Source organism: Xyrauchen texanus, chromosome 23, assembly GCF_025860055.1.
Source record: "Xyrauchen texanus isolate HMW12.3.18 chromosome 23, RBS_HiC_50CHRs, whole genome shotgun sequence".
Lineage (NCBI taxonomy): Eukaryota > Metazoa > Chordata > Actinopteri > Cypriniformes > Catostomidae > Xyrauchen > Xyrauchen texanus.
Genome location: NC_068298.1, coordinates 6945000 through 6964978, shown reverse-complemented (window position 1 = coordinate 6964978; position 19979 = coordinate 6945000). Strand labels below are relative to the sequence as shown.

Genomic DNA, 19979 nt, shown 5'->3' with positions numbered 1-19979 from the left:
GTCTAGCATCGATCCATTCATCAGTTTGGATTGGTTGCTCTAATGAGATCTGACAGGCCGAGCGCAAAAAGCCATTATTTAACATATTAACTTGCATCAGTCTCCTCTATTTGTTTTTAGGAGAAAGTGAAAATAATGTGCCAGTCCAGAGAGAATCAATTCTGTTATACTTTGGAGAAAGCAGTGATTGTGCAATCAAGTGGGTTTGTGTTTAACGTTGATTTGGGAATGTGTTTATTCTTGGCTCGAGCTCCCAGCACTCGCACAAATGGCTGAACTCACGGTGACTACACCGTTACAGAAAACCTCACCAAACGTATAGAACGCAACCTTGTGGGCTTCAAAAGTGAGCAGTCGTTCTAACAGGATTGCTGCATTTGTAATTGTCTATACATTAATTGAACTTGATGAATTTGAAATTATAGAAGATCTCTGTCTGTAGGACACACACCAGCACCTGTAAGCGTGTGTGTGTGTGGTTTGTGCTGCAGTGACTTCCTGAAGTTTAGCTGTGCATTTGTGTTAATTAAACTGAGCCTGACAGAACAGAGATGCGAGACGTTTGTGTATGTGTGTGCTCATGAATAAGGCATTACGAAGCTTGACCTGGTCCTTTGACATCGCAAGTGCAACACTCAATCTGTTGAGCTCCTACGCATTTTGATCGCCATACAATAAGCTTGTAAATGTAGTTGGCAATGTAATGCAAACATTAAAACAAGTCTTGCACTATAGTAAAAGTGTTTAGATGTCAGAAGATGGCATAGTGTTAGGAAAAAGATGAAAAGAAAGTGTTTCTGAACCGATAATCTGCAGTTTCACTTGTCATTTGTGTGAAAGAGAAAAAACGTCATTGTTCTTTTAGTGCCAGTAGTTTTTTTTTTTCTCACCAGGAAACTGCTGCAATACAACGAGCCACATAAAAATCATTTTGCAAATATTTAGGTATAGTAACATGATACTATGAAACCATTTTGGTTTGTGTACAACAGTTATATTACCTGACTCGTTCTTTGGGGTCACCGAATGACTCTTTAAGGTGAGAGAAATCTGGATAGAAATGGACTGAGGGAGAGATGATCTCTAAGAGACCGGACTGAATCTCTTCTGGAAAGCTGAAACAAAGACAGACAGACAGACAGACAGACGAGAGAGAGAGAGAGAGAGAGAGAGAGAGAGAGAGAGATGCTTACACAGTATGGTGTATAGAAAGTATTAACCAAGATGTGTTCATGGTCATTACTTGAAAAAGGCAGAATTGTTTTAAACATATTCATGAGCTCAGATATCATTAATTTGAAATCATATTCATATTAAAATGGCATTCAATAGAGTATATTTTATGCCATCACATCATGACATTTTCTGTAAAATGTGCAAATAAAACTTTAAAGAAACTTTACAACAAAACAATAACGGTTATACAGAAAAAAACAGTTTCACACCCACAAAACACCCTTTAAAGATACAAGAAGAAAAATGGGAAACAACACAAGCACATATCTGATCAAACACGCACACAAAAATGTTCCTGCGTATCTTTGCAGAAAGAAACAAGCATGTGACTAAAGTGGGACAGACAAAATAAAGCAGAGTAACTCTGACACCCAGAGGAATGGATTTTCCCCTCACTTTCTTCTGCTATTGTCTTCAAAAACATGTGGAAATTCTGCCATCACATGCACACATGGGATCACACAGACATAAACATCTCAACCAGGTCACTTCCATAGAAAAAATAAAAAACAAGTGTACTTACAGGCGCTTAAGGTTGTCAGAGACGCTATTTGCATATTGTTGGTCTGTCTGTAAAACAAAGCAAAGCAATAGTTTCAGTCACAAATAACTACAACTTTCCAAAAGAATAACCTTTCACCTTAGGCCAGGAGAAGGTTTCTGTTTAGTGGAGTTTGTAGTTGTATATATGGCTGGATGGTGCAAGAATGGAGTTAGTTCTCTTGTCCTGACTTTGGTAAATATATTATAAATGTACTGTACAATAATGGATGCAATGAGCTGCTAAAATAGGTTTAAAGCACTTTCCAGGGGGCCCAAATTGTATTAGGACATTTAGGATCTAAAAATACTTCTACAGAAGAGCATGGACGCAATTTAAATTTCACCTTTGGCTGCATTTTGAAATGTGTCAGGACGCAACACAATCAAACTATACTTATGGTATGTGTTGCATTCTCATCATTGCCTGGTTGGGCTGGTCTTGTTTGTAGGGTTTAAAGGGGTTTTGGCACTTGGGAGATCAGCTAGATCACTTTAAACCAGTTGAAGACCATCTTGGCCAGGCTGAAAGACCAGTTAAACCATCTTAAACCAGCTAAGACCAGCTTTGCCAGACTGGAAGACCAATTAGATCAGCTTGGCCAGTCTGAAAGACCAGTTAGACCAGCTTAAACCAACTAAGACCAGCTTGGCCAGTCTGAAAGACCAGTTAGACCAGCTTAAACCAACTAAGACCAGCTTGGCCAGGCTGGAAGGCTAGTTTGACCAGCTGAAACTAACTGAAAACCAGCTCGACCAGTCTGAAAGACTAGTTAGAACAGCTTAAACTAGATAAAGACCAGTTTTGCCAGGCTGGAAGGTCAGTTCGACTTGCTTAAACTAGCTGAAGACCAGCTTGGCCAGGCTGAAAGACCAGTTTGAACAGCTTAAACTGGCTGAAGACCAATTTTCCAGGTAAAGACACCGGTTACACCAGCTCAGCCAGGCTAGACGACCAGTTAGACCATCTTAAACCAGCTAAAACCAGCTTAGCCAGGCTGGAAGACCAGTTAGACCAGCTTAAATTAGCTAAAGACCAGTTTGGCCAGGTTGAAAACCCAGTTAAACCAGCTTAAACCAACTAAGAGCAGCCTGGCCAGTCTGAAAGACCAGTAACTTTATAACACAGAAAACAAAAAACAGCAGTCGGGAAAGGTTTAAGGTATGATGTTCATCTATGGTGTGTAAGGGACCATCTAAAAATTCCACAAACAGCGCTAAAATGCAAGTGTCCAATCATTCATTGAATTGACTTGCATATTCTAACATAACATACACTGTTATTAAAAAAAACATTTTCACATTTTAAATGTTGCAGTAGACTGCCGGTGTGATGTCTCACCATCCTATTATGAGTACAATGTTTAATTATTTTAGAAATAAAAAATATTTTCATATTGTAAAAGATGTAGAAGGCTGTTATTAGATATGCTGACATACTCTTGATGAGATTCTCCCAGGATGTGGAATAATACATGTACAGTATTCAATTAAAAACAAATAATTATTTTTTAAATAATAAAAACAATGCAAGTTAGTCATAGTTAGGTAGCATGCTACAACCTTTGTAATATAAAAATGACATCTTGATGAATTTTAGTGGTGTTTTTTTCTAAAATAATTGAATACTGTATCCATATAATTAAATATACTTGGAAAATGTATCCACTGGCAGCAACCAGAACCTTTATAATTTAGAAAAACTACATTTTTTAAACAACAGTGTTTAAGTTAGAACATGCAAGTTGAATGAACGCTTGGATGCCACCAACGTTTCAGCACAGTTTGTGGATTTTAAGACAGTCCCTTTACGCACTACATTTATGCATTTGGCAAACTTACAGTGCACTTATTACAGGGACAATCCCCCCGGAGCAACCTGGAGTTAAGTGCCTTGCTCAAGGACACAATGGTGGTGGCGGTGGGGGTCGAACCGACAACCTTCTGCTTACCAGTTATGTGCTTTTGCCCATTACACCACCACCACTCCATTTCCTGAGAGAGAAAACACTCAATTATTTAGTTTTTCAGTAAGTGGCCTTTTGACATGGATTTTGATTGTTGTTGCGTTTCTGAATTGTTATTTTGTCTTTGGATTGCCATTGTGTTTTTAGATTTGTTGTCTTGTTTTGCACTTTACGGCCACCGTAGTTTGTCCTATCATACTATAAATTGGAAATTGGATATTTCAAAGCATGACTTTAGTGTTCAAATGGAGTCACTGTATTCTAAAGCTGTTTTTGAAGTACCATAAAAGTGGTGTCTGATGGAGCCAGTCCAGCAATAAAACACAAGGACAGAGACAGAGGGTATAATGTGAGGATACAGATGCTGTGTCTGGGCCAAATAAAACCAACCTTGACATGCTGGACACATTAAATCCTCATTTATTCCCTCAGATCTCTGAAGATCAAGTCATTGTTTTTAAACTACAAGATAATCTCCTGACACAGAGGAACACAACGAATGACATATGCAGAGGAAACATCTGGAGCAACTTTCACCAAATATTTATTTTCCAGAAAATGAGAAGGGTGTTTTTTGCAGACAAATAGGAAGCTTGGAGAATGTGACATATCAGAGGTGAAAAATTCTGACCCATTTAATAGTGCCAGGCAACTTCATAGGGCCCAGCCGCTCAAGACAAAGGTTTTATGGGTGGACACCCTTCCCAGGCTCAAGGAGCAGACTATACTATAAGACTTTAGTGGGACCCCCTTTTAAAGGTTTGTTCAAATCTTTAACCCCAATTATAAGCAACAGTAATTTTTGCACGTCCACATAACACATCTTTCTCTAGAATTTCACTTGGGCTCATCGGATGTTGTGTTTAAATGAATGTGACTGGCATGTATCTCATTTGTATAAACAAAGTACATGCAAATCAGTCAGCTTGGATATGACTAACAAATAAACAGGCTGAATAAGTTGAAGGTGTGAGGAAAGGAAGACAGAAAGGAATAAACGAAGAAAAAAAAGACAAGAAAAAAACAGGCCGAGAGCGATAAAGAGCACCGTTCACAATGCAAAAAAATTACGTTCTTAACCAGTAATTTTGACTTATTTTCCAGTAAAAACATCTATACATGCTTAAAAAATGATACATTATTTGAGTAGCAAAATTGTGTATGATAAAAAGAGATGAGAACAGTTTTCAGAGAATACATCTTGAATTAAGTTGATTTTCTTACCTCAATATATTATTTTCTTAAAGCAGATACTCACAAAATTTAGTTCTATTTATGCTAAAAACAAAATACAGCAATTTCCCAATGGGGTCAGAAAAATCTTAATCTTATCTTAAATTTACATCTGGATATTTATACTGGACAACAAGACAAAAAAAAAAAGATTAAGAGCTTTACTTCAGGATCCAGAACTTACTCTTGACATCAAGTGATCCAACACAGTATCAAAATCATGTCCTTAAAACACATAAAATATGAAATAATAAATTAAATATACTTATATACTATATATACACTCACCTAAAGGATTATTATTCTCATTAATGCAATTATCTAATCAACCAATCACATGGCAGTTGCTTCAATGCATTTAGGGGTGTGGTCCTGGTCAAGACAATCTCCTGAACTCCAAACTGAATGTCAGAATGGGAAAGAAAGGTGATTTAAGCAATTTTGAGCGTGGCATGGTTGTTGGTGCCAGACGGGCCGGTCTGAGTATTTCACAATCTGCTCAGTTACTGGGATTTTCACGCACAACCATTTCTAGGGTTTACAAAGAATGGTGTGAAAAGGGAAAAACATCCAGTATGCGGCAGTCCTGTGGGCGAAAATGCCTTGTTGATGCTAGAGGTCAGAGGAGAATGGGCCGACTGATTCAAGCTGATAGAAGAGCAACTATGCCTGAAATATCCACTCGTTACAACCGAGGTATGCAGCAAAGCATTTGTGAAGCCACAACACACACAACCTTGAGGCGGATGGGCTACAACAGCAGAAGACCCCACCGGGTACCACTCATCTCCACTACAAATAGGAAAAAGAGGCTACAATTTGCAAGAGCTCACCAAAATTGGACAGTTGAAGACTGGAAAAATGTTGCCTGGTCTGATGAGTCTCGATTTCTGTTGAGACATTCAGATGGTAGAGTCAGAATTTGGCGTAAACAGAATGAGAACATGGATCCATCCTCTGATGGCTACTTCCAGCAGGATAATGCACCATGTCACAAAGCTCGAATCATTTCAAATTGGTTTCTTGAACATGACAATGAGTTCACTGTACTAAAATGGCCCCCACAGTCACCACATCTCAACCCAATAGAGCATCTTTGGGATGTGGTGGAACAGGAGCTTCGTGCCCTGGATGTGCATCCCACAAATCTCCATCAACTGCAAGATGCTATCCTATCAATATGGGCCAACATTTCTAAAGAATGCTTTCAGCACCTTGTTGAATCAATGCCACGTAGAATTAAGGCAGTTCTGAAGGCGAAAGGGGGTCAAACACAGTATTAGTATGGTGTTCCTAATAATCCTTTAGGTGAGTGTATATATATATATATATATAGACAGTATCTATCTATCTATCTATCATATATACACACACATACTGTACATGTATAAATATAGATTTAAATATATATTTAAAGTTAACATTGGTGAACTTTCATCTGAGGCAGCTCCTCTTTCGTGTGGTGTGCCCCAGGGTTCTATCTTAGCGCCCATTCTTTTTTTAATTATATATGCTCCCATTGGGTTCTATCTTCAATAAGCATGGGATATCTTTCCATTGCTATGCAGATGATCCTTAAATATATCTGCCCTTAAAAAAAAAAGAGTTCTGATTCACTTATGACCTGTTTGTCTGATGTGAAGTCTTGGTTGTTTTTAAATTTTCTTAATTTTAATGAAATTAAACAGAGATTTTTGTGCATCCCGAAGTCGAAGCTGAAATGTAGGGGTGACCGCGCCTTTTCGGTAGCTGCACCCATATTGTGGAATGCTCTACCCTTCTGTATTAGATCTGCACCATCACTATCTGTTTTTAAATCTAAGCTAAAAAAAAAGATTTGGCATATAATCAATGAGGAAGTTTTATTTAAATGTATTTTAGTAATGATATTGTATTGTCTAAGTGTTCTGCTTTTTATTGTGCAGCACATTGGTCAACCCTGGTTGTGTTTAATGGTACTATATAAATAAAATTGACATTGACATACACACATACATACATACAAACATACATATATATTACACACACACACACACACATATATATATATATATATATATATATATATATATATATATATTATCAAATATTTAATTATTCAAATAATATTAATCTCTGCAGTCAATTATTCATGGCACAAAACACATTTGGAGCCTTGATGTCTGGGTCATATTTATTTGACCATGAATATGTTTTGTTCATGGTTTTTGAGGAAGAGGGCATATCATGTAACCTGTCTATGATGGCATCCATCAAGTGGCATAAATTTGCACCATAATACGGTGGAATTTGACTTGGACGTATTACCTTTGACACCAAGATATGGGAACCATTTTATAATCCCTTTTAAATGTTGATAAAACAATTTCTTTTGTGACCCATTTTATTACTTGCTTTAAGAATAATTGTATTGTCCTGCTGTCTGAGACCCTATCAGAACAGACTTACGACAAATTTTTGGCTCGTTACTCACCTATTGAGAACGACTGTTTTAAAGCAGATTTAGCATTCTGGAAATGACAGCAAAAGAGAAACAATAAGAAACGCAGAGAAAAAGAGTCAGCGTACATAACATGCCCTTAAAAGTATGAAGTTATCTTAAAAATGTTATATAGCATTATGCCGAATGGGAAAGTGGATTTTGAGGATGAGAAACTGAATAAACTACAGTCCATGTTAATTTATTTGTGCTGGCTCAGAGACACTCAACAGTGTAAAGGGTGTCTAAGGACACACTGTCCTTGTGAAAAAAATGATTTATTGCATCATTCTGGTCTCTAGATATGGTTCAGGTCCCTCCTTCAATGCAAGTCTATAGAAATTATAGGATTCGCTCCTGAACTCATGATGGCTGACATGGTAATAGCAATATTTTGGCATCTTGTGATTATAAACAAGGCATATGGATGCCAACATTTTAACCCATTTGGTGTTATCTAGAGTGACCTACCGAAGACAAATTGGCAACTGGTAGTAAATCGTTATGTTCAGAGATGCTGAATTTTGTATATATGCCTTCAAGCTACTTCTTGTAAACAACATACACTCTCTGGACCATTATATACGTGTTTCCCCTAGACAGCAGTGCTGGTGGAGAGTGTGTAATTGGTGTCGGCCTTGTTGTGCAGGAACTATTCTATGTGAAATCCTCACTGGACACGCATGTTGCCTGCTCAAGTCTGTGCGCTAATTGGTGTGTGTACAGATGCTAATGGCTGAACAGCAGGCCAGAGTTACCACGGGTTAGTGCAGCTCGCAGCTAGAGATGAAGTCATTACTAAAACGGGATGTTGCAGTGAAAGCCAGCAGAGAAATTTTACCTCAGCAATGAAGACGACAATGACACAATCCTCCTTCTCGGCCGGACTCAGCTCTGACATCAGAGAGTTGAGCGTGTCTGTCAGGTAGGAATGAACCTCTCTTTTTACACTGGGCACGCCCATCACTATCGACACTGAAAATACAGAATACAGATCATTTTAGAATAATATAAAGTTATTTGGACTAAGGACCCAATTTATATTAGGTGTTCATATCTCTATGTAAGTAATTGACCAGTTAACCTTACACCTAACCCTACCCCAACACTTACCCTAAACTATAACCCCTACACCTATCTACCTGTAACTCAACCTCAGTAGCACAAAATGTGAATCTTGTGAGAATTTTGCAGAACAACACATTGCATTGTTTATTTTCGTTCTTATTAGAGATTGCCAGTCCCTGATCACTGTTTGCTTTCATTAAATGGATAAAAGCAGCCCGAACATACTTCCTAAAATCTCCTTTTGTGTTCCATGGAAAATAGAGTATGTGACTGAATAAAGTGCAACAGTGCCCACCTTGTTTTAGCTTTCCTAGTATCTGAACTATTTTTCCCATTCATTCTCTACATAGATATTTCATCATATCCTTAATAGAAGAGCGCTGAGCCATGAACCAAACCAACCAGCTCTGCTGAATCACAACTTTACAAACTGTGATTAGAAGTCAAAAAGTATCTGAAAATCAGACAAAAAACCAAAGGTACAAGACTTAAAGAGGGGATGAACTACTAGACCATAAAGCACTGCAATGACGAATTTGAATGAGAATTTATGGAATAAATTTAATAAAACTACTGATTTAAAGTTGTTGATTTTAAGTATATGAAACAACATATTTATTTAATTGCAAAATATACAGGTATATGCGGATTGGCTCAATTGTGTCAATTGTGGACGGTCACTGCAGAGCTCTTTTGGTGTGCTTTGTTGGATGCAGTTATGTGATTGGTGGACTGTTTTGCTGCAGGATCATGGGTAATGTACTTGTTCACCAGAAATTCCACTATTAAAGGAATATTCTGGGTTCAATCCAAGTTCATCTCAATCGACATCATTTGTCCCTACATTTCTTTAAAAAAAGCAAACGTGGAGGTTGCGGTGAGGCACTTACAATGAAAGTGAAAGAGGAAAATAAAAGTAACTAGGGCCAATTTTTGTAGGGTTTTGTTGACATTACATTGTCATGACTATATCTTTACACAGAAAAGGTTAGTAAGTGATTTTATCACACTAAAATAATGTTAACACGCATATTGTTTAAGTCTTGTGGCTATACTTTTGAAACAGTGAGTATTTTAACATGAAAATTGGCCCCATTCAGTTCCATTGGCAGTGTCTCACTGTAAAACAGATTTTTGTTCTCTTTTTTTTTTTTTGTCAAGAAAAGGAGGGATGAGTCGAAATAATTTTTTTTGGTAATCAATATTATATTACAAATGCTGTCGATTGAGCTTAACATGCATTGAACCTGGAACATTCCTTTAAACAATACTTATTTTTATATAATTTATGCAGAAACAATGCAGCCTTATGGCTTCAACAGAGGCATTTACCATCAATAAACAACCTCCCAGCTCATGGTTGGTCTGATCTTAAAGGTTTAAAAGTTATTGTTAATAATGAATTCCCCTATAGCAAAAACATAATGGGATTTTTACTTATGCAACCAGACTGTTGCACTCTGTAGTAACTGAGCATGGCAATTTACATTTTTGGGCTATTTATTACTTTGAAACGTTTAAAACAAGCATGTAGTGTGGCAGTCCTCTCTGACTGTTCATTTGCATTTCTAAGAGCTAAATCTTCATTTAAGATGGATGGAGACAGCTCCCCTGCTGGGCCAATGGGACAGCAGAGCATCTCCTTTCCGCTGAGGCTCATGGCTGTGTTGGACAGCATCCCAGAGAACTGTCCACTCAGACGGAGCACAGACCCAGACACAACTTGGCCGAAAGCCAGGAGAGGAGACGGAGAGGTATGTAAGAGAGATGAGCAAGAGAGAATATATGCTTCAAGAGTGATGATATAAAGAGTTTGGTGGATTAGTGTCTCACAAAGACTGTGAAATTAACTTTTTTAATTAAGGGGCAATATGAGCTCTCTGGAGCTGATTTGCAGTGGCATTTTAATTCTTTTTTGAGGACATATTTTTCTAATCATATAAAAACACAGTGAGTAATTGGCAAAGACTGAATTAACTTCATAATCAGTTTATAAAGATTAAATATTCATATTAAAATATAATAGCAGATAGCTGTAAAATAAATAAAAATAAATACAACATTAGTTGTCAAATTTGTTGAAATAACATTGCAATGAAAATGTGTTATGCTGTAACAGTTAATAAAAAATATTGCATATTATTGCCTTATTATTTATCTGGTTGGTCCCTATAATAGATTATAGAGCTCTCTACTGTCACCATGGATTTAGATCAGTCTTTCAGGTTTTTAAGTTAAAGTATTTATCACTTTCAGCGCTGACTTTAGCGTTTGATCACAAACCTCTTCATGTCTGCTCCACTTTCAACATCACTCTCTTAAGAGACCGTGAACACAGGGATTTAACAATATCACTTGAACTAATCTGACAGATGTGTGTCACAAGAGGCACAAAGCCCATATTTTATGCAATATCCATATAACTAAAAATGCCTAGAAAAGAAAATAGGCAAGAGGAGTTTATTCATACAGCACATTTCATGCATGATGGTAATTCAAAGTGCTATAAACAGTCAAGGTAAAGAGAAGGAAAATAAAAAAAGACCACATGAAAGTCCATATCTATACTAATCCATTTTTTCTTGAAAGCTAAAGTTTTTAGTTTCATAATGGCACCGTTTTCCAAAGTATGTGGTAATGGAAAGTATGTTCAAAACGCTACGTTTTCATGGACGGCAACAGCATTTAAGTGTGGATGAGTGGCGTAATCTGCAAGTCCAATGCCGAAAAATGCAGTCATTTTAAAATATAAAAAGGAAAGAACACGTAATAAAATCGAAATAAGAACCAATAAATGTTTAATTTAAAAATGGATTAGCATGAATATAAAATGAAAGAAAAAATTATACGTTTGTAATAACGTTACAAACAAAATAGTTCAACTCATTTGACGTTTTTGGGCATTTTGATACAAGCCCCCATTAATATCTGCACACAAAGGCTGCACACGCTCATACACACTAACCTCCTGTGCGGCCCTGGCCAACATGCACAGCCGGCTGCAGGCTGGTCTCCTTGGCGAGCAGGTGTGGCAGATGGTGGAAGATGCTTGGCAGCTGAAGAACATTCTTACTGCTGGTCACGTTCCACAACTTCAGCTTGGTCTCATCTTAAAGAGACACAGGAGATTTCCCAGTCATATTCACATGTAAATATCTGTCATAGTCTTCACAATATACCCAATCAGGACATTATTTGTTGGTCCTGGAATTACATGCATATTAACCTTAATCCAATGTTGTTCAAGATCCTAACAACATCCCTAACGCTGACAGCAAATCAATAAATAAATCTTCAGAAATGTCAATAACGGATCAAACCGTCTTACCCAGTCTACAAATACACACTTTGCCTCTAACGTTCTTGTTAAGCATAACACACACAGTTATGAATATTTTTTAAATCTGATGTCATTTCAATGTTTCAATACTCCCTCTTATGCTATCTTAATATGTAGAGGTAAATATAAGTAAGCCATTAGTAGGCTGATTTCCCCAAAAAGTGTAAATATTGAGGCTGTGCAGAGCTTTCCAAATTGGCTTGGTTTGTTTTGAGCAACCCATCCAGTTCGGCACAGCAACATCAACTCAACCAATGGCGAGGGTTTGTGGCAGGACTATCTGTTTTTTATTAGGAAATCTGTTTGAAATCAATGTTTATTTTTTCAATTCCGTTTGATGACACTTCTTACCAAACCATTTCACTTCATATTCATTGCATCTGTTTTTTATTATCATTTATCATTTACTTTTTATGTCCATTATTATTAAAAAAATATATATATTGTATTCTCATAAAAAAAATTATATTGAATTATCTTAGTCTCAGATCACGCCCTGGTGAGTTTAGAGATGTTGCCACATATGGAGAAAAATAAATCATATAGTTGTCACTTTAATGTATCCCTTTAGCAAAATCCTGAATTCCAACTAATGTTAAAGGCGGAAATCAACGTTTATATGGAGACCAACTGGTCCTCAGTATCCTCTGTGGGCGTGGCTTGGGAGGCACTTGAGGTGGTTCTTAGGGGTCAGATCATATACGCCTCATTCACCCAAAAAATCCAAAGCAGAAGAACTCGTGGAGTTGGAAGGGAATATTAAAAGTGCCGAGGGTGAGCTGAAGTGGTGAATGTTGTCTGATGACCTCAGAAAATTGACCAGATTTTGTCGCGGAAGGTGGAGTTTTGGTTATTCAGGGCACGACAGTCATACTTTGAGTCGGAGGACAAAGCAGGGAAGCTTTTGGCCGCATATTTAAAGCAGAAAGTGTCTTTTTCTACCATTCCCTCAGTGAAATCTACTGGTGGTAAAATATTTACCTCGGCCATTGATATTAATAATGATTTTAAAGAGTTCTATCTTGATCTTTATAGGTCCATGTCTTCGTCTACTGGTGAAGATATTAGGCAATTTGTGGAACCATTAGAACTCCCTAAATTGAGGTGTGGTTTATTCAGGGCCACAGCACTTCTGATAACATTAGGCGTTTCATCAATATTATGTGGTCAGTGGCGAATGATCAGTCTCAGTTCGCTGCCACCTCCTTGATGCCAAGAAGGTGTTTGACATGGTAGAATGGGATTTTTTTAAGATTTTCAAAATGTATGGGTTCGGGAGCACGTTAATTGGGTGGATTAAGTTACTTTATATACACCCTGTAGCAGCGGTTCAAACAAACAAATTAATTCCAGAATATTTTACACTGGATAGGGGCACCCAGCAGAATTGCCCTCTTTCCCCATTATTGTTCTGCCCTGAAAACATTAGCAGTCACGGTAAGAAAGTAGGATGATTTTCAAGGGGTGATGGTGGGAGCTGTGGAGCATAAGCTTCTGCTTTACGCAGATGATATATTATCATTTGTCTCTGACCCTACTACTGTAGATCTATGCCTTGCCTCCACAGAATTATTAATTCATTTTCCCAGTTCTCAGGATACATTTAATTGGTCTATATCCAGCCAGGCGCCTTCCAGTGGCCCAAACAGGGCATTAAGTATTTGGGGATTTTATTCCCAGTAAATTTGTCTGATTTAGTTCAATTTGACCCTTTAATAAAAAAGGTTTTCGAGCATGTGGGCAGGTGGGCTTCATTACATTTAACAATGATTGGGAAGGTTAATGTTAATAAAATGAATTGTATTCCAAAATTCAACTACCTGCTGCAGTCTCTCCCTGTAGATGCCCCCCTCTCTTATTTCAAGCAATTTGATAGCATAACGAATTCCTTCATTTGGAACGGTAAGCGTCCCAGATTGGATTTCAGCAAGTTACATAGGCCGATTGACAAAGGTGGGCTAGGCCTACCCAAGATTTTGTTTTATTATTATGCGTTCAGTCTCAGACATTTGGCTCATTGGTCACATCTTTCTGAGAGAGCCCATCCCTGGTTTGGTATTGAACAGGAAGATCTTACCCATATTTCACCATTGCAAAGCCTCTCTATCAAACTAATCAGAGAAGTTAAGTTACACCCTAATTATTTCACATTTGCCCTCGGTAAGTGTTTATCCTTTATGTTTTTTTTGGAGAGGAGTGGCTTCTTTGCTACCCTTCTTGACACCAGGCCATTGTCCAGAAGTCTTCATCTCACTGTGCGTGCAGATGCCCTCACACCAACCTGCTGCCAATATTGAGCAAGCTCTGCACTGGTGGTGACACGATTTCGTAGCTGACTCCTCAGGACGAGACAGTCCTGGCACTTGCTGGACACTCTGGGATGTCCTGAAGCCTTCTTCACTGCAGTTGAACCTCTCCTTGAAGTTCTTCATGATCCGGTGAATGGTTCTTTCAGGTGCAATATTCTTTTCCTTGCATGTGAGGCCATTTTGATGCAAAGCGATGATGGCTGCACGTCTTTCTTTAGAGGTAACATAGAGATTAAGAACACAATGATTGGAAGCACTTCTTCCCTCCTTTTATTCACCTGACTAGTACTCATTCACACTTTCCCAGGTGCTGCTGATATGATTAGTGAAATAATATTAGCTGGTCACTTTGTGCCAGGGCCAAAAAACAGTGAAATTTGGGTTTTTGTGATAAAGTTAATTTTTTAAGGCCAATGAAGATATTTGCAATTGTTTAAAGTGCATCCGATAATCACAATAATCTAGAAACAATGTGAATCAACACCACAACAAATGAAGCAGAAAACTTATAATATAAAACTCTACTTTTGGCCATGGCTGTACATATCCTCTTGTTTAGTTGTACATCTGGCCTTCCACATCTCTTTCTGTCCTTGTTAGAGACAGCTGTCCTTTGTCTTTGAAGACTGTAGTTACACCTTTGTATGAAATCTTCAGTTTTTCTGGCAATGTCAAGCATTGTAAAGCTTCAAAACAATGACTGACTGACGGGTTTCTAGAGAGAGCTGTTTCTTTTTTCATTGTTTGACCTAATATTGTCCTTAAGACATGCCAGCCTATTGCATACTGTGGCAACTCAAAAACAAACACAAAGACAATGTTGAGCGTCATTTAACGAACCAAATTGCATTCAGCTGTGTTTGACACAATGGCAAGTGATTTTCTAGTACAAAATTTGCAATTTAGCAATGATTACTCAAGGATAAAGTGTTGGAGGGATGCTGAGGGAAACAAGTCCTGTCTAGATTTAATCAAAAATTACTTTTTCCAAATAGTGATAGTGCTGTTTTTTACATCAGTAATGTCCTGACTATACTTTATGATCAGTTGAATGCCACTTTGGTGAATTAAAGTACCAATTTCCTTCCATAACATCAAAATCTGTACATTATTCCAAACTTTTAGCCACCAGTGTAAATCCATTTTATATAAAGAGGTATTCTGGCTTAATAATAAATGTGAATCTAATTTTGATATAAAATGAGAGGAACATTGGTTAAAAGTGTACTTTTCAGAAGTGGAATGGTTGGTTAATAAGAATGTTGTTGAAGACTTTAACCCCTGCCCTAAACCTATCACTACTACTTAAGTAGAAGTATATAGGAATGTTGTTCCAGGACCAACCAAAAATTTGATCCAAGAACATGTCCTACTTAATGTTTAGTCATGTTAAGTGTCGTGTGTTGTTAAGTCTATCTGTTATGCATCCATGTCTCACCCGACAGACTGCTCCAGGTGCGGTTGATGTCCCGTAGGGCTTGTTTCTCAGCAATGGCTCGCTTGATCTCGTCCAGCACCAGGTTGAGCTCTTTGGAGCGTTTAAGGTTCTCTTGCTCGGCAGAGTGAAGACGATCTCTCAGGGCCAGAAATTCTCGCTGGTAAATATCTACCACATTACCTACAAACACAAGAGAAAGACAAAAAGAAAGTGAGAAATGTGCTAATTGATGATTTCTGGCATTAGATTTTGCATCCCAAACACCAAAAAGCTGCTGCTTTTGATTTTCTCAATTAACACACTTTTTATGAACTTCTTGCTTTATAAATTATTATTATATTACCATTCAATTATCCAGACAAAAGAACCTTGATGTTATGCATCAGTAAATAAAAGTCATTTATCAAACAAAGATAATGAACATGCTTTTCAAAGGGCTTGTTTTTCAGTTTTAATAAGGATAGCAAGTGAAAAAAATTAGGAATATTTTAACTCTCTCTCTCCCTCTCTTTCTCATTGCCTTTTAAAGGGTTGAACTCATGGCTGTACACACCATTGAGGTCACCGAGGTCTGGACCACTGTATTATTTCTGAGATGTATATAATAAAATTCATGAAATAATTGCCTAATAACTCTACTTTGGTGCTGCAAAGATATTGTACAACACCAAGATAACAGACTTTCTTATCTGATCACCGGCATCATTGCTTGTGTGTGGGTGGGTGGAGTGGATGATCTTGTCATTACTACAAAATCATTACTCAACACTGTTGTCGCCAAAGTGTGATACAGGTAACTAGAGAATTCTACTATCAGACTGCTTGTAGTTCAATGCCATGATTCATCCCCACCCAGGCATACATCATCTGACGAATAGCTCCTGTGCGCTATGTTAAACAGTGGGCGTCCATCATGATGCCGGCTAGTTAGTTTCACTTGAGTGAATTAACTAGCTAGCTAGCTAACGTTAATTCCATCCATCCAATGTCAGACTGATAAACTTTCAACGAAAGTTGAAATGCATGTTAAAATGAGGTACCCCTATTATCCTAGCGGAGGCCGGTAACATTTGCATATACATATCAATTGACCCCGTGTTTACTTTCTTCTCCGACACAGACGAAAATGAAATGACTGCATCAATGAAAGCTCAGCTTTGGGAAGAGATATGGGAAAAGATGTGGAGAAAAGAAAGAGAGAAGGTGATGGCCCTGCCCACTATGCCCAGGAAAGGATTAGTATTATGTCCCTGTGCTGTTCAACACAAACAAAAACTGGCCTGATCATAGTGTCACAATATAATATTATTGTATAAATAGATTATTGTATAAAACACATTTTGCTTATGTTTATGTACTGTTTGAGACACATTTCTATCATTAAAATTAAAAAATGATGCAAACTCAGACACAAAGATGAAATAAAGAAGGGGTGTATAATTTTACTAAACTATCTTAATACACTTTGGCAGGAGAGACAAGTGAGGAGTCACGGAGAAAGGGACAGGCAGTGAATACAGAGGGAGAGAGAGAACAAAGAGTAGAAGAGGACAGAGAGAGAAATTAACAGAAAGAATGTAATGTTGAAGGCAGAGAGACAGATGGAGAAGGGAGCAGGTTATGGAAAGCAGGGAGACACAGAAAAGGAGGCTGAGAGAATGAGCACAAGAAACAAAAAGGGAAAAGACTCAGAGACCACACAAGCAGAGCAATACTGAGGGTGACCAGGCTTGAAGAGAGGTGACAGGTGGAGAGGAGAGAGAGCTCGTATCAGTCAAAGAGACACATGAACTTGATCCAGACAAGTTTAAAAATAAACCACTAACAGATGAAGATAAGTACTGCCTTCTCAAGAATAAGTGGTACAAACATAACCATAATTACCCTAAAACAAAGTTTGGTGAAAAGCAATTATGCTATAATGTGAAGTGGGAGGAGAAATATCCTTGGCTTAGACCACCTTAGATTCCACCTACTGTGCTATTTGATTGTAATTTAGCAAAAAACTATAAAAATGTAAAAATAAAAATGTCATAAAAGGATTTTGAGACTGGAAAACGCTATAGGAGAGAAGCGGGGAATCATTTCAAACCACAGTTGTAGTCCAGTGCACCTAAAGGCCTCTGAGCTTGCTGAGAATTTTCTTTCAGTTGCACAAGAGCAACAGAAAAGCATTAATTCTGTTCTAAGCAATGGATATGCCGAGAAGATTAGTTAGTTCTCCTTTCCATTTACATGTTGTTATCATTTACATTTATGCATTTGGCAGATGCTTTTATCCAAAGCGACTTACAGTGCACTTATTACAGGGACAATCCCCCCGGAACAACCTGGAGTTAAGTGCCTTGCTCAAGGACATAATGGTGGTGGCAGTGTGGATCGAACCAGTGAACTTCTGATTACCAGTTATGTGCGTTAGACCACTACGCCACCGCAATAATTTCCTCACATGGAAATCTTCATTTGACACCACACTGAATCATCATCTTGGATTGGTGGTGGCGTAGTGGGTTAAAGCACAGAACTTTAAGCAGAAGGTTGCCGGTTCGATCCCCACAGCCACCACCATTTGTTCTTGATCAAGGCATGATCATGTTGCTCAGGGGGGATTATCCCTGTAATAATTGCATAATCTAAGTCATGCTGTGAAGCTGAGATTCAGGAGAACATAGTTTTTCACAGTCCATGCATTTGAATGAATGGACGTGAGCTGGACAGAACAACTGTCTATCTGCATTCGCCACATAAACCATAACAATGGAGCCGAAATATGTGAAGAGTTCTTGGGTTTCTGTCCTCTTGCCAAACAAGATGCTGCATCTACTACAGAAGCCATCCTCTCTCAGTAGATGTGGGGTCTGTAGATAGAATATCTCAGAGGGCAGAGCTATGATGGGGCCAGCACAATGAGTGGGTATCAGTGCAGTACAACAACGCATTAGAGAGCTTCATCCATGGGCACTAATCACACATTGCCGAAGCCATGCACCAAAGCTTGTGGTAGTCAATGGATTTTATGACATCCCCCTAATCAGGAACACCATAGCTACCACTGAGAGTGTTTTTCTCTGCGTCTACACCATAGCTGTCAACCCTCCCGTTTTTTCCGGGTTTCTCACGTATTTTAGCTCTTTTCCCGCTGTCTTCCCGTTTTAGTATTTTCCCATAAAATATCCCGTATTTTTACGCTCTGATTGTGTTAACTCAGAACCAGAACACGCAACTATCTGTGTCTGTGAAGTGGCTTGCACTTGGGTTGCTAGACCTCCAGTAAAGCAGGTGGCAGTATACAGACAGTAGCTTAAGCTACTGTCGAAGAAGAAGACAGTTGCAGTAGCGGCGGGCGGGAGGAAGAGGGAAAAAGTAGCGGGAAGTCTGAACGTCAAGGAGAGTAGAGTAACGTTAGATGAGTGTGATGATGGATCAGGACGCTGACGTCCAAAATAACCGCGACCTAATTAACCACCAACCAAAACTGAGGACATTATGCAGATATTTAAGTAAATGGGAGACCACCTTCCACTACCTGACAAGTAGCCATGTAGGTCCAAATTATGCCCACTGCAAAATTTGTCGCTGTAATTTCAGTGTTGGTCAAGGAGGGAAAAACGACGTTTCGCAGCACGCACAAGTCACAGAAACACAAGCGCGCGAGTGAGTCAGCTAGGCACACAACATCATTATCATCATTTGTGGTGAACCGTGCCTCGTCTGAAGCTGACCAAATTTTGAAAGCTGAGGTGAAAATGTCTATGCTAATTGCCAAAAATAACGTCGCGTTCAGTTTTTTGGACGACTTCAACCGTAGTGTGGCTGACATGTTCCCGGATTCAGCGATTGCCAAGAAGTACACTCTGGGGAAAACGAAGGCTACACAAATCATTAAATGTAAGACTATATGGAGTTACTAAGCCAACATTAAGCTAAAACACGTTGTAGCAAATTAAAATGTGTAAGTAATGTTTACTTCGTTCATAAATAAAGCAATTTAAACATATCCATTGGTCTGTCATTCTTTAATATATATTGTGTAGTTTTAAACTCTTTAGACTGTTAATGATTAGTCCTTTCTTTTAAAAAGTTTGTGGGTAAGAATGGCTGAAAAAAAATCCCTTATTTTGGGGATGGATTCCGGGAAATCTCCCTTATTTTCAATGTTCAATGTTGACAGCTATGGTCTACACTTAGGAAGAACATGTTACAAGAACAATAACAACGAAGCAAGGAAATACAGGCAAGTGAAAATAGAAAAACAGGAGGCATCCCACTCATGTCGGACACATGCTGGGGCTCCAGAGGGAAGGCAGTCGGTGCTTTTCTGGATAACTTCAATGAAGGCCACTCTGCAATCATAGAAATAGAATCAGGA

General features: G+C 38.3%; 1 protein-coding gene across 1 annotated transcript in view; it reads right to left on the bottom strand.

The window, feature by feature from the left end:
* mgat4b (alpha-1,3-mannosyl-glycoprotein 4-beta-N-acetylglucosaminyltransferase B) overlaps positions 1 to 19979 on the bottom strand; it is a 117159-nt gene that overhangs the window by 32479 nt on the left and 64701 nt on the right. Inside the window, exons 2-6 of the mRNA XM_052154673.1 lie at positions 15611 to 15790; positions 11489 to 11632; positions 8297 to 8430; positions 1760 to 1806; positions 1002 to 1115 (exon numbers count right to left, since the gene is read on the bottom strand). Coding sequence (XP_052010633.1) covers positions 1002 to 1115; positions 1760 to 1806; positions 8297 to 8430; positions 11489 to 11632; positions 15611 to 15790 — 619 coding nt within the window. The remainder of the gene's footprint in view (positions 1 to 1001; positions 1116 to 1759; positions 1807 to 8296; positions 8431 to 11488; positions 11633 to 15610; positions 15791 to 19979) is intronic.